The sequence below is a fragment of the Sarcophilus harrisii genome, chromosome 4 (genome assembly GCF_902635505.1).
Source record: "Sarcophilus harrisii chromosome 4, mSarHar1.11, whole genome shotgun sequence".
Lineage (NCBI taxonomy): Eukaryota > Metazoa > Chordata > Mammalia > Dasyuromorphia > Dasyuridae > Sarcophilus > Sarcophilus harrisii.
The window spans coordinates 278478236-278492442 of NC_045429.1; the positions used below are offsets into that span (position 1 = coordinate 278478236).

Genomic DNA, 14207 nt, shown 5'->3' on the forward strand with positions numbered 1-14207 from the left:
TAGCTATTGCCTCTTTCCATAAATCATTACACTTAGCCAATAGAACTATTTTTCAAAATTAAAAAAAAAAACAAACTACTACTTAACATAAAAATATATCAGCCTTTAACTGTTTTCTCAAGTCATTAAATCACAAAATTCATTTGATCCAAAAAATTCTACTCTATCAATACTTATTAACACTCTTTCATGTCACTTGCTCTGCTTTCAACTTAGAACTCACAGGAGTGGATGTCCTACGAAAGATTATTTAGTCCAAATTTTTAGAGAGGGAAATATCTTGTCCTCAGGAAAATGATTAGTGAATGCCATGGCCACAAAAGGAATCCAAATTTCCCAATTCCCTGTCTAGAACTGTTCTCCTCATAACATGAGACAAAGCGAATACAACTATCACACTGAAGTTATTATCCTAAAAGTGCAAAATTTCAAGATAGTCTTCCTAAAAGGTCATAGAAAGTTGAAATAAGTTAATCAAATTCTTTTAAGTTTATTACCTGATTTCAGGATTATATTAATTTCTATAGTCCTGGACAGTCTTGTACGTTCAGGGCTGACATTATTACCATGATGCTCTCTAATGTTTGGCAACATGGGCTCCAGGTTTCAAGTTTTCCATCTCTCCCCCTGGGGTAAATATATGATGAAGGGTCCATTCTGCTTTCTAGGGATTGCCTATGAACTGATGAGAATGTCTGAAGTACTTCCAGCAAAGATTAAAAAAAAAAAAAGTCACATCTGCAGTTTAAAACTGAAACAATCACAAGTGAAGGTCTTTGCCCAAGACTTGTTAAAAAGCAATCCCCAAATAACCAAATTTATTTGGTTAGTATCCAATTTTTTTTATGTTCTGAAAAAGTGGACTTCCTCAGTCTGATTACAAGCTCAGTGCAGCTGACTCAAGAGGGGAATTTTGTGTCACTTGTATCAAAATAGACATAGCTATGCAGTAAAATTGAATGGAAGAGGCATTATCTGTTCTGAGTGACAAACAGAGGCACTAATGACATTGGGACTGGTCCTTTCAAGAAGAACACAGAAAAATTAAAAGAAAAATTAAATTCTTGTTCCAGGTGGCACTTGTGCATCTTACCCACATATTCTGAGAGGAAGACGACAAAGAATGGAGTGACCAAGTCATTAATTCCCTGCACGTAGCCACTGGCAGGGTGTCTGATGGCCCAAATGAACAGAATTCTTTCAAAGATCTAGGAAAAGGAGAAAGAAGAAAAATGGTAAAGTTAAAGGCCGGCAGACCATCCTTTCAAGTACCTAAGAAAAAGTCAGCATACCAACATACTCACACTAGGAAGCCTAAGATGCTTACCTAATTCTCAACTATGTAGATCAGGGGTCCTCAAATTATGCCAGATGTGGCAGCTGAGGACGTTTATCCCCCTCACCCAGGATTATGAAGTTTCTTTATTTAAAGGCCCACAAAACAAAGTTTTTGTTTTTACTATAGTCCGGCCCTCCAACAGTCTTAAGGACAGTGAACTGGTCCCCTATTTAAAAAGTTTGAGGACCCCTGATAGATTAAAAAAAATCTCTTCCTCCTTTGGCTATTTGATAATCTGTACAAGGTGGAAACAATAACTGAAATGCCTACTGCCCTTGAAAGTATATATTTTCCTCACAATAATCCTATGAAGTACCAAGATTATCCCCATCTTGCAGATTCAGAAACTGAGGCTATTTCAGTGATTACACCCAGTTACATAATATTGGAGTTGAGAGAAGAAGACAGATCTCCTGACTCCAAGTTCACTGCTTTTTCCACTAAAATATGAAACCCAGATCAGTTCATTTTGCTACCTGGACAATGACTGGAATGAGTACATTACTCAAAGAGGCTATTATTCTCCAGCAGAGGGCTGACTGCTTTTTAATTCAATTTCTATTTTGAGAAGAGTATCAAAGAATATCTGAGCTCTTTTTCAAAGATCATTTCTTTTTCATATATATAGGAGATAAAGGAAACTAATATGAGGAATGCCATACTGTAAAAGAGGAAGGAAAATAATAAAAACTCATATTTAGGGGGCAGCTAGGTAGTGCAGTGGATAGAGCACCAATCCTGAAGTCAGGAGGACCTGAGTTCAAATCTAACCTCAGACACTTAACACTTCCTAACTGTGTGACCCTGGGCTAGTCATTTAACTCCAATTGCCTCAACAACAACAAAAAAACCCCAACCAAACAAAACCCCTCATATTTAACAATTTCACATTTTCAAAGCACTTTATTTAAAGCAACTCTGAGAGATAGGTACAGCAAGTATTATTCCTATTTTACATAGGAGGAAATTGAAACTGAGAGGTTTAGTAATTTTTTGATGGCTATCACATTAGTATCCAAATAGCCCAAATTAGCTATACAAAAGTCAGTGTGCAATTTGAACAAAACAGAAGGTAATCTAGACATTATCTTGAGATTGGAAGTCATGCACATTACAGTCAAATGAATCTTTAAATGGAGAATTAAAAAAAAATGGAGTCAGGGCATCAGTGAGAAAGTTTTTAAGGGTAACAGAACCTCTGGAAGTGAAAAGAACCCTACTGGGCAAAGAAGAAGGCAGTACTAATGCCCTGAAGCTCACTTCTTTGCTCATTCCAGCTCAAGGAACCTCTCCTTTCCTTATAATCTTCAATTTCCAAAACAGGCTATACACATGTTTGTTTCACTCTGGTTCCTTTGCTTTTGAGACCAGACAAACACATCCAGAGGCTGGATTAGAGAGGGACTCACAAGGTCTAAATTTCAATCCTGGTTCTACCACTGATTTATGACCATATATAAATCCCTTCCCAATGTTGGGCTTCAGTAATAAAATTAGGGGATTGAACTAATGATCCAATGACCCACTCAGCAACTTGATTAAAAGTTGTATTCAAAGACTCTAAGTGAATCATAAAAGATAGACAAACCAGAGGCAGATAACAGGTAGAGGGCTCTGCAGTAGGATTACAAAGTAATCTTAACCCTAATCTCTTTATATATAATCTTTTATTTTCCAATTACATGTAAAAACAATTTTTAACATTTTGAAAAATAATTCTGAGTTCCAAATTTTCTCCCTCTTTTCCCCCACATCTTCCTCAAATAAGAAGGCAAGCAATTTGATGTAGCTTATAAATGTCGAGTCATGCAAAATATATTTCCATATTGGTCATATTGTGAAAGAAAACAGACCAAAAAACCCAACCCTCCTAAAACTCTCTCCCCACAACCAACTCAACCCCCCAAATAAAGAAAGTACAAGATAGTAAGTTTCAATCTGCATTCAATCTCCATTAGTTCTTTCTTTGGAGGTGGACAGCATTTTTCATCATGGTCCTTTGGAACAATCTTGGATCACTGTATTGTTTAGAAGAGCTAAGTCATTCACAGTTAATCATTATACAATATTGTTGTTACTGTATGCAATGTTCTCCTGGTTCTGTTTTCACTTTGCATCAGCTCATGCAAGTCTTTCCAGTTTTTTTTCTGAAGACATTTTGTTCATCATTTCTTATAGCATAATAAGTATTCCATTACAGTCATATATCACAATTTGTTCAGTCATTTTCCCACTGATGGGCATTCCCTCAATTTCTAATTCTTTACCCTTACAGAAAAACTGCTATAAATATCTTTGTACAAATAGATTTTTCTTCTTTTTTTTTTTTTTTTTAATCTGAAATACAGATCTAGTACTGGGTCAAAGGTGTGCAAAGATTTATAGTCCTTTAGGCAGAGTTCCAAATTCCTCTGAAGAATGGTTGAATCGGTTTACAACTTCATCAACAATGCATTATTTTCCACATTCCTTCCAACATTTATCATTTTCCTTTTCTGTCATATTAGTCAATCTGAGAGTATGAGGTGATACCTCAAATTGTTTTAATTTTCATTTCTCTAATCAATGATGATTTAGAGCATTTTATCATAAAACTAGAAATAGCTTTGCTTTCTGTCTGAAAATTGACCATTTATCAATTGGGGGACTTGTATTCTTATAAATTTAATTCAGTTTTCTATATTTGAAAAATGAAGCCTTTATCAAAGAAACTTGCTGTACTTTTTTAAAGTTTTGATTGATCATTGTGTACTTCTCTTCATCCTATGTTTCCCATTTCTCTCTATCCATTCCTCCCTCTTTCTCCCCTTCCCCCCCTCTCTTTGAGTATTAGCTAGTGTACCAAAGCTTTTCCTCATCTTGGAAACCAGGTATGGGCAATGCATTTGAGTCCAGTACCCAATGCTTACAAGGGTTCCCTGCCTTCTGACTAGTTATCTGACTCCTTTACTCTCTATGTTTATTTCTATTCAAGCTGATTATTAATCCTGACATTTCTATTAGGGAACAAACTTCACAAGGGTCATATATAATCTTCATGATGTTTTTCCAAGTATAAATGAAGTACTACACACCCTTTAAATCCTCAAACACTGGTTAACAAAACTTTGTTTTAATAGTAAAGTATATATAATAAGACTATTGTATGTTAATGTAGATGCTCTCTTTGTTTAATGAACTCAGAACAAAACAACAATGGGGTCAAAAGTACAATCCCGGGGATTTAAACTACAGCCGAGAAAAATACCATGACAACAAAGGCCAAGAAACATGTTACTGTGGGAGATTACAAAGCAACCATTACAGAAGGTCACTAAAAATGTCAGTACTGGCGTGGATATAGTTCTACTTGTGACAAAAGAACAACCAGGAGAACTCTAAAGGTCCTTCTCAGCTCTGTGACTCAATGGATTGACTGTACACAACACACAATCTATCTCTCTCTGCACCAACAGAGATAAGCCTTTGAGATTTGTTGCTTCTGCACAGCATGCACAGTACACAGCGAGCACTTAAATGCCTACTAACTCATCTGATATTTCTGGGCCCTCTCCTACTACAACATACTAGAAGTTAAAAAAAGAGAGCGGTTTGTGCTTTTTTAAGTATTTTGAATACTTAAATTCTTTCCAACACTTGAAGGAAGATATAATCCATATGTTGAGGCACATATGCACAATTACATGTTTCTGAAGTGCTAGATTCAATAGATGGTTGGAGCTGGACAGTATCTGAAAACCATCTAATTCTCCCTGCTCCTTGATTTTACAGACAAGACAACTGAGGCCCAGAGATGCCAAATGACTTGTCCACACTTATAAGCTAACCAGGAATGGAATTCAGGCTTTCAGGCTTCTCTTTCAGTGCTTTTTCCATTATATTATGATGATTCTCCAATACATCCATCCTAAATATAGAGTAAAAATAAAAGGGATTTGAATAATGGGGAGCAAGCTGGGGAATAGGGAAAGCCTTCTGTTTCCTCTTGGGTAGTGTTATTGTTTTAATTAGAATCTTGCATCCCTAGAACGAGATGCATATTTGTGTGGGTTTTCAGTCCAATGCAATAAAAAAGAACATCAGGCTCTTTAGCCACAGAACCACAAAAGAGACATTAAGAATGATAAGAGACTCTGGAGGCTTCTATCAAGAATGCTTGGAAGCTTCCAGAGAGAAGGTGCCCACTGTCTCTTGTAATGTTCTTTTTTTTCTAAAGTATGATGGTTCTCTGGGAGCAAGTTTCCTGGTGGGCTTCTGGAGGCAGCCTCAGTTTCAGTTCCGAGTAATAATCACCTCAAATGCAGCCAGCTGTTAAAAGTTCAGATCCTTTACTGTCTCCTCCAAAATAGCCTGGTTAGTTTTCTTAGAGGCCTATCTCTCTCCTTGGTTTCAAGAGCTCTTTTTGAATCTTGGTTCTAAATCTCCCGACTGAATTCTGGCTCTGTCAATCTCCCAAACTGACTCTTGCTTTCTCCCTCTCTTCCACTGACTCCGACTGAAGCTCTAAGAGCTTCTCATTGCATTTGGGTTGGAAAATTTTTCCATACACCAAGTTCTACTTTGAGTCTCTGCAGTGTCATTCCTGCCCCTTCTTTTCCTGCCCCCTCCCCTGCTCCCTGATCCTGCTGGTTCTATCCAATGGGAACCAATGGTACAAACCCAAATTCTTTTCCACATAACCCTTCAAATACTTGAAGGTTGTTATTATGTCTTCCAAAATCCTCTCTTCTCCAGATTAAGCCCTCTTCCTTTGTTCCAGTCTATACACCATCATGTTTAACCCTTTTGAATTCATTCATCGCTTTCCTCAACTGTGATACCTCAAACTGAATATGACACTCTGCTTTGGCAAGACTAGGACAAAGCATGGTGGGAGTATTACTATCTTTACGGCTTTGCCAATAACCATTTCTGATCAAGGTCTTGGAAAACATGCCACATGGCTGACTGACACATGGTTAACTCATTTTGAGCTCACAGTCCACTATAACCTTACTATGTACCAGCTTCTAGCCATATCTTTTCCCATCCTTGTTTTGTTGAACATGAGATCATAAAATTTACTTTTATTCTTATTAAATGACATAATTAAAGCACAATTTTTAACCTGTCAAGACCTTTTTGCATCCTGCCATCTAATGTGGCAAGTTATTACTCTCAGCTTCATGTCACACGCAAGTCTGAAAGCATGGCTTCATCCATGTCATAAATAGAAATAATAAGAAATAATCTGTCATGCAGACTTCTGAGACCCTCCAATATAGACAGTAATCCAAACTGACAGCAAATCATCAATTAACTGGACCTTTGGAATTTAGCTATTTGAGTAATTCCAAATCTGCCTAACTGTAGCTGGGATCTACTGCATCTCTCCACAAAATATAGCACAAGAGATTTTGTCAAATGTTTTGCTAAAATATAAGAATGCCATATCTACAACATCTACTGCCCTGATCTTCCAGTCTAGTTACATTGTAAAATAAAGAAATGTATAATATAACACATTCATGAAGCCATTTTAGTTTTTAGCAATTAATGTTTCCTCTCTCTATTCACAAACCACCCTTTTAAACGTCCTCTGGAATTTCGTTACATGAATAGAAACCAACTCACTTGCCTATAGTTTGCAGATTCCCCTCTTCCTGAAGAAAAGAATACAAAGATCTGAGTTCTGTTTCTAAGCTGTTTCTAACTAGCTTTGTGACTCTGGGTCAGTCATTTAATCTCTGCAAGGCTGTTTTCCTCACCTAATCTTTGCTTCACTTAAATTAGAGATTAAAGGACAGATTAACATAAATGAAAGTGAATTAAAATGTAAGAAGCAATATATAAATGTAAGGCATTATCATATGTAGCTATGTAATCTGAGGCAAGAAGAAGAGATCTTAAGAGCAAAGGAAGGGTGACAGAAGCACACTATGAAGTACAGAAGAGGGAAAAGAACTCAAATAATAAAATGCATGCCTTACCTCTTGAACAAGTGGCTGCTGGAATAACGGAATGAGAGGATTCGTCCTTGGAATGTCAATGTGTATCTGAAAAAGAAGAGCCATGTCCAATTAGGCCCATGACCAAAGACAATCATCAGTCTACACTTGTCAGAGTTATTTTAGGACTAGAACACAAGGGGCTGATTACAAGCTAGTGCATAGGAATGACATTTCCTTTCTGTAGGAGCTCAGAAAATTCCTGCTCCTGCTGATCATCATGAAAAAAGCCTGGTGTACTCCCATTGGTTTTCCTTAGAGTGCACACATAAGCTAAATTTATAGGGTAACAACTGGTTGAAAAGTAAAATTAAAAAATGGGTTGAATAGTGTTAGTCACAACACCCACACAAAATCAACTGCTCTTCCTGTTGGACAGTCCTTCAAATGTATTACTGGGATGTCTTGTGTTGGAGCTCATTAACTAATAAAGATGCAGCATACACCCAAAAAGATGTACTTTTCATGTTTTTTTCAGTTTTACTCAGCAAAAAAAAAGCCACAGTTCCTATGATTCAGGAGGTTTGATGGCTGCAGCTGTGGTCCTGATAGGTTCTGTGAAGCAAGTTCCCAAGAATGGCAGCATTTTCACTTGTCAACTTCAGGAAAGGAAAACCTTCAAGAGTTCCCTCTGAGATGAGAGGAAAGGGGGCTTTCACATGCTGAAACTCACAAACAAAAGTATCAGGAGCCCTAAAAGAGGCCAACAAGAACTCAAAAAATTATTCAATCAACATCTATTGATGCTTACTATGTGCAAAGTACTGTGCTAGGCTATCTAAAAGTGTAAACTTTTTAAAGAGATGGTACACAAAGAACTATCACTCAAAACAGGACATCATTAGTACACAGGAAAGCTGCAGAGTGTTGAGATGTGGAAGGAAGGAAGGAACCACAAACAGAAACCGACGCACTTAAGGTACAGCTCCTCCCTCTAGTGCTCTTCCATCTTTTTCTACAACTATGATCATGACTAACTCCTCTAATTCAATGCTGTTGCCAAATCTCGTCAGTGCATGACAGAGCAAATGTCTTGTCAACTGTCAATGACAGCTGTGGGCAAGCAGATACTAATGTTGAATAGGGGCTTTAGTCAAATGGTCTCCAGGTTTTTGGCTGTGCATCTTATCATTAAGAAACTTTTATGCAAGCACTCCCAATACATGTGTTTATTTTTTAAAAATAAAGTATATATGTATGTGTATACACTAGACTACTAATTATGTACATTATAAAGTTTTTACAAAATAGACTTTATAAACCAGTAAGATAAAGATGAAATCATTTTCCCCCTAAAGTCAAAGGAGAGCCCACTACATTTTATTGAGAAGGGCCACGATATGGTCAGATCTGCAATTCTGGAAAATGGAGAAACTATTGCAATAGTCTAGGCAAAAGGCAATGAAACCTGAACAAGAGTGATGTCTTTGTGAATGGAGAGAAAGCGAAGAGGTTGTGGAGGTGGAAATGACAAGATTTGATGACTGAGTATGTAAGGTACAAGAGAATAAGGACCTAAGGATGGCATTGAGGTTGCAAACCTGGGTGACTGATTAGAAGGATGGTGGTACCACATCTGGTAATAGGTCAGTTTTGGGGAAAATAATGTAATAGACACTGCAATGAAGATAAAAACTTATCCCTGACTGCTCATCCTGGATGACTCCCTTTGTTCTACTCAAAATAAAAAGGAGGGACATACAGCTTTTATCCAATAGGCACTGCTGTGAAGTTCAGCCTTCACTCTCATTTGAAGGAGAGCCTGCTATATCTGGGAAGTGATCTGAGGGCAGGAAGCTATTATTCTGAAGGGTGAGAGTAGAAGAGTAGAGGAGAGGGACATCTTCCCAATGGTACTCGCCAGCTGGTAGAAGATAGGTTTTTATTGCCATGAGAAGGCCTTATTTGGCTTACAAGGGGGAAAACTGGGAGAAAGCTTCTCTTTTTGTCTCTACCTCTTGACTTCTTTTCAAGTCTTAACTAAAGTCCATCTTCTACAATGTCTTTCCTAGTTCTTAATCTTAGTGCTTCACCTCTGAGACTAACCCCTAATTAATGCTGTTATTATCTTATTTGTACACCATTGTTTGCATGTTGATTCTCCCACTGGACTGTGACCTCCTCAGGAGCAGAAGCTGTTCCTTCCTTTCCTACCTCTTCCCTCATTCCTTTTTTCTTCTCTCATCCCTTTCATGGAAGAAGGGGTAAGAAAATTGGGGAAATAAGAATAGGACAGTTTGTGTTGCAGATAATCCCCCAAACAGCCTAGGAAGGATGGGGGAAGGAGGAGAATGTAATCCATCTTTCCATCCTCTGACTGACTGATTATAGAGTTCTTGGGATCAGGCCCACTTTGGAAAACATTGCTTGATTTGGTTAGAAAAATATATGATATTGAAAGAAGAAAGGTCATAGTGTTGCAATATTTTCAACCATGGGTATGCCAAGAGACTGATGACCTAAGTATCTGAGAACTCTTTGATTATGCCCTAGAAATAGTCTGGGGCCAATGGTACATTAGGGAGAGAAGAAGATTCAGCAAATTACAAATATACCTGTCGATAGGTATCCTGGTGATGTTCTTCATTTCTGGAGTCGTAATACTGCTCAATGAAACCAAAGTACTCCTCTCGTTTTCGCTGCAGAGTCATCTTCCTCCTCTCAGTGTTGGCTGGGAGGTATCCCTACAAATAGGAGCCCAGGTCAAAGGTGAACAGACACTGGTCAGATAGAATCATAACTTTATTTTAGCCTTACTACTATACTAGAAACTGTAAAAGGAAAGGAGAAAAGTCTTCCAAAAGGATGGGGATTAATCTCTTTTAGTTTTGATTTCCCAGTTTTTTCCTGACCAATCAGTGAAATCCAAGGATAATCAGATTAAACAGTGCTAACCTCCACAGAATTATATCTCTAGGATTGTACTCAGTCTGTAGGGTTGGGAACTACTCCAAGACTTAGTTGGACAACAAGGCACTGAATGTGGGTCAGAGGAAGGTGTTTGAACTTCAAGCTAGGGACCTCCAAAAGTACGTTAACTAGACTTACATATTCCCCATATATTAATGAGCAACATTAGTCAGTGATATTTAAAGAGGCTGCTACCTATTTTACATGCTACTTAACTGTATGTCATCAGAATTACAAGCTTAGAAAGATGAATGGAATGTAGACCTTCAAATAAGATTCCATTAAGGCCTAGGCTTCCTCCTGGCCACAGCACAGTCCTCTCATTCCTGTGCCCCACTTAAATCTCTACTACATGTAAAGGCAAGCTAGATGGTGCAATGGATAGAGCACTGACCCTCAGATACTTAAAGCTTCCTGTGTGACCTTAGGCAAGTCACTTAACCTCAATTGCCTCAATTTTTTTTACACTACATGTGGCAAAGGCAATGGATCAAATCATTTCTGGGATGTGAAGGGAATATTAGTAATAGGGAAGAGGCTGCCTCAAATCCTCTGTTCTTTGTTTTCTAAGTCATTTATATTATGTTTCATAGTGAGTTTCTTTTGGACAAGCACTGTGTCTGAATTCTCTAGAATAGTCCCTTGAACCAATAAGTATTCAATAAGTTGTACTAAACAAATGAATGAATGATTGAATGGATTGTGCATGGTCAGAAAATCTATGTACAACTACTGTAATGAGTGGGAAGGAAGGAAAGAGAAAGGGAGGGAGGGAGGAAGAAAGAAAAGAAGGAAAGAAGGGAAGAAGGAAAGAAGGGGACCCCCAGATCTCTCTATATTCAACTTCAAATTTTCTCCTGAGTTTCAGTCCTACATTATCAACTAAGTGACTCTTGGACATTTTGAACCAGATGTCCTGTAGACAACTTAAACTTAAAAAGCTCAAAATCTTTTCCCCAAAATCCTTTCCTCTCCCAAATGTTCCTAATTATTGTTAAGGAAACCACCATTCTCCCAGTTACCCCGGCTCTTATCTTAGTGTCATTCTCTAGTATTTATAAGAACTCACCCCACATATCCTGTTGACAAATCTTTTCATTTTTACCTTCCCTGCATTCTTCCTATATTTCCCTTTTTCTCTACTCAAGCTGATCACCTCTTATCTGGACTATTATAATAACTTTTTAATTAGTATCCTGCCTCAAGTTCCCATTCCAATTCCAGCCTGAACTCAAATGCCAAAGTTATTTTCCTAGAAGGTAGATCTTACTATGTTATCATTTCCTTCCCCTTCAAATAAATTCCAATGGCTTCCTATTACCTCCAGACACACCTACGTCAACTACCTCCAGGATCAAATATAAAAGTCTCATTTTGGCTTTTAAAACAAAAGTCTAGCACCTTCCAGTCTTTCCAGTCTTCTTATATATTACTCTACTTTATGATCTGGTGACACAGGTCTTTTTATTGTTTCACTCATATGATGGTGTATCTCCTAACTCCATCCATTTGTACTGCCTATACTCCAAGCTAACATTCCTCACCTCTCAGCACCTGGCTTCTTATATCTTTCCTCCTCCCACCCCATCTTTTTCTCTTATGATTACTTTCCATTTACACTGAATATACATAATTATCTGATTGCTACCGCCCCAAAAAGGAAGTGAGCACCTTGAATGAAAGAGCCCTCTTTTTTACCCTTTGTATTCTCCAATGAAATGTAGTAAATGATCAACAAATCCTTTGTTGTCTAGATGACAAAGATTATTATTATGTAAATCCTTGAAACCAGCAACAATTTAACTCTACAAGGTCAAAGACAGAGGAAATAGACCAATATGTTATAGCATTACTTTTTGCCATACCAAGGACCTATAAGAACTGTAGGTACCCATTGATTGGAGAAGAGTTTAACAAATTATGGGATATGAATATTGTAATATGCCTTATGTATATGTAATGCCTTAAGAAACGAAGAAAGGGATGGATTTGCCTGGAAAGTATATTTTAAGTTGTCTGAAGAAAAGGATGGTTTTGTACTTCTTTTTGTATCTCTGGCACTTGGCACAATTTCTGGTTCATACTTAATAAATATTTATTGAATGAATGAACTTTCATGATGTAAAGTAAAAAAACTGTGAAAGACTTCCAAACTGATCAATGCAGCAATCAGTCATGATTTCAGAAGCCTGATGAACCAGAGGGATCAGAAACAGTCAAATATTGTCTACACTATTTATTATAAAAGCGATGGCTTCTAATGGGATACAGAAGAGAATGAGTTAAGAGAAAGGAATAAAAACAGGGCAATTTTGTTACTGTATTGTAAAACGTAAATACACTTGTGTACAACAAACTGTATGTATCAGAAGTTTATAGTTTCATACGCAATCCTCTTTTTTTGTTTTTCCTTTATTAAATTTCATTTGTTAAGTACACAGACACAAAAATTAAAATCAGGCACATATTTTTCTGCAAATACATTTCTTTTTTTTCTTTTTTTCTCTCTGTTTCTTGGGCTATTTATTTTATCTTATTTTATTTTTACAGTTTTGCTGTCTATTCTTTTTTTTTTTTTTTAAATTTTTATAGCTCTTTTATTTACAAGTTATATGCATGGGTAATTTTACAGCATTGACAATTGCCAAACCTTTTGTTCCAATTTTTCCCCTCCTTCCCTGCAAATACATTTCTAAAGAGAGACAACTGAACCACATAATTAGGAAATCCGGGCCCACATGTATACAATACCTCATAAATTTACTGGAGCCAAAAGATTAAGATTAATTTGTCTAATTATTGTCTAATCAGACAAAAAAAATTGCTTGTGGCTCATAAACCTTCTAATAGTACTACTCACTGACAGGAGCCTCCAGGTGACAGGTCGAACTTCTCTGGGAACCCCTGGCCAGCTACATTTCCTCAGTTCATCTGCAAATAGATAAAAGCTCCAGTGAATTATATTTTCCAGGAAGATACCTTTAACCAATCTTCTAGCAATAATGTCAAATGTCTAACTGGTTAGAGTAGTTATCACTAGCTCTTGACAAAGCATAATGAACAGCACAAATTAATAATTTTGCACAATAAAGAGCCATAGATTACAAACCTATAGTGCCAATTCATCTGTTCATCATTTTATCAGAAAGAGAAAAATAAAAATCCATGCACAGATTGAGACAGTAACAGGATCTCCAGAAAGACTCTGAGGCAAGTCAAGGTTCTGAATGATTCCCCGAACCATGGGGATTCTGAGTTAAAAGACACAAAACTCAGGCTCATCTAACTAATGCCCTTAAAAATCTAACTTAATATCAAGTCTCCACAAACAGCGTTTTATTAGAAGCTGAAAAATTAAAAGGAAACTAGATAAAGATTAAATTAAGGAAAGCCTAAAAATAATCACTCTTTCCTATCTTTCTTTGACTCTTTTATCTTCTTCTAATAAGACACTTACTACGGAGACACAGAAGTATTAAGTTACCAAAATGACCTGCTTGTGGAACTATGATAACTCACCAAGATCTGTATTGTGGCTAGAAAGAAGCTGCCGGAATTTCTCTAAGCGTGTTTTTTCTCGGACAGTCATTGGAGGAGCACCAGAAGCATTCTGGTCTGAGATCCGGGCAACAAGGGGGATGATAGGTCGGAGTGGAAGTGATTGCTGTTTATGAAGAGGGTTCCTTAAGCACGTGTCACCTAGGAAAAATTTTAAAGAGAAATTTAGATAGTTTTGTAAAGTAATTCAGGAGCCTTCTCTTTCCTTAACTCAGTAATCTCAAGAACTCTTTTCTTCTCATTCCAAATGAAAAGAAACCTGAGTTTATAGGATTTGTCCTCAACCTTATGATTTACTCAGTGCTTCTATTCTGAAGTCACAACTCTCTAAACTAAAACAATCTTCTATTATATGTAGTTTAGTCTCATTATATTGGAGCTGAAGGGGGTTTGAATCCACGTCTTCTAAGATA

General features: G+C 37.1%; 1 protein-coding gene across 1 annotated transcript in view; it reads right to left on the minus strand.

Annotated features, from left to right (window-relative positions):
* The window catches only part of TBC1D22B (TBC1 domain family member 22B), a 93958-nt gene that overhangs the window by 35504 nt on the left and 44247 nt on the right, over positions 1-14207 (minus strand). The window contains exons 4-8 of the mRNA XM_031964945.1: positions 13756-13935; positions 13097-13167; positions 9882-10010; positions 7309-7374; positions 1094-1208 (exon numbers count right to left, since the gene is read on the minus strand). Of these exons, the coding sequence (XP_031820805.1) occupies positions 1094-1208; positions 7309-7374; positions 9882-10010; positions 13097-13167; positions 13756-13935 (561 nt within the window). The remainder of the gene's footprint in view (positions 1-1093; positions 1209-7308; positions 7375-9881; positions 10011-13096; positions 13168-13755; positions 13936-14207) is intronic.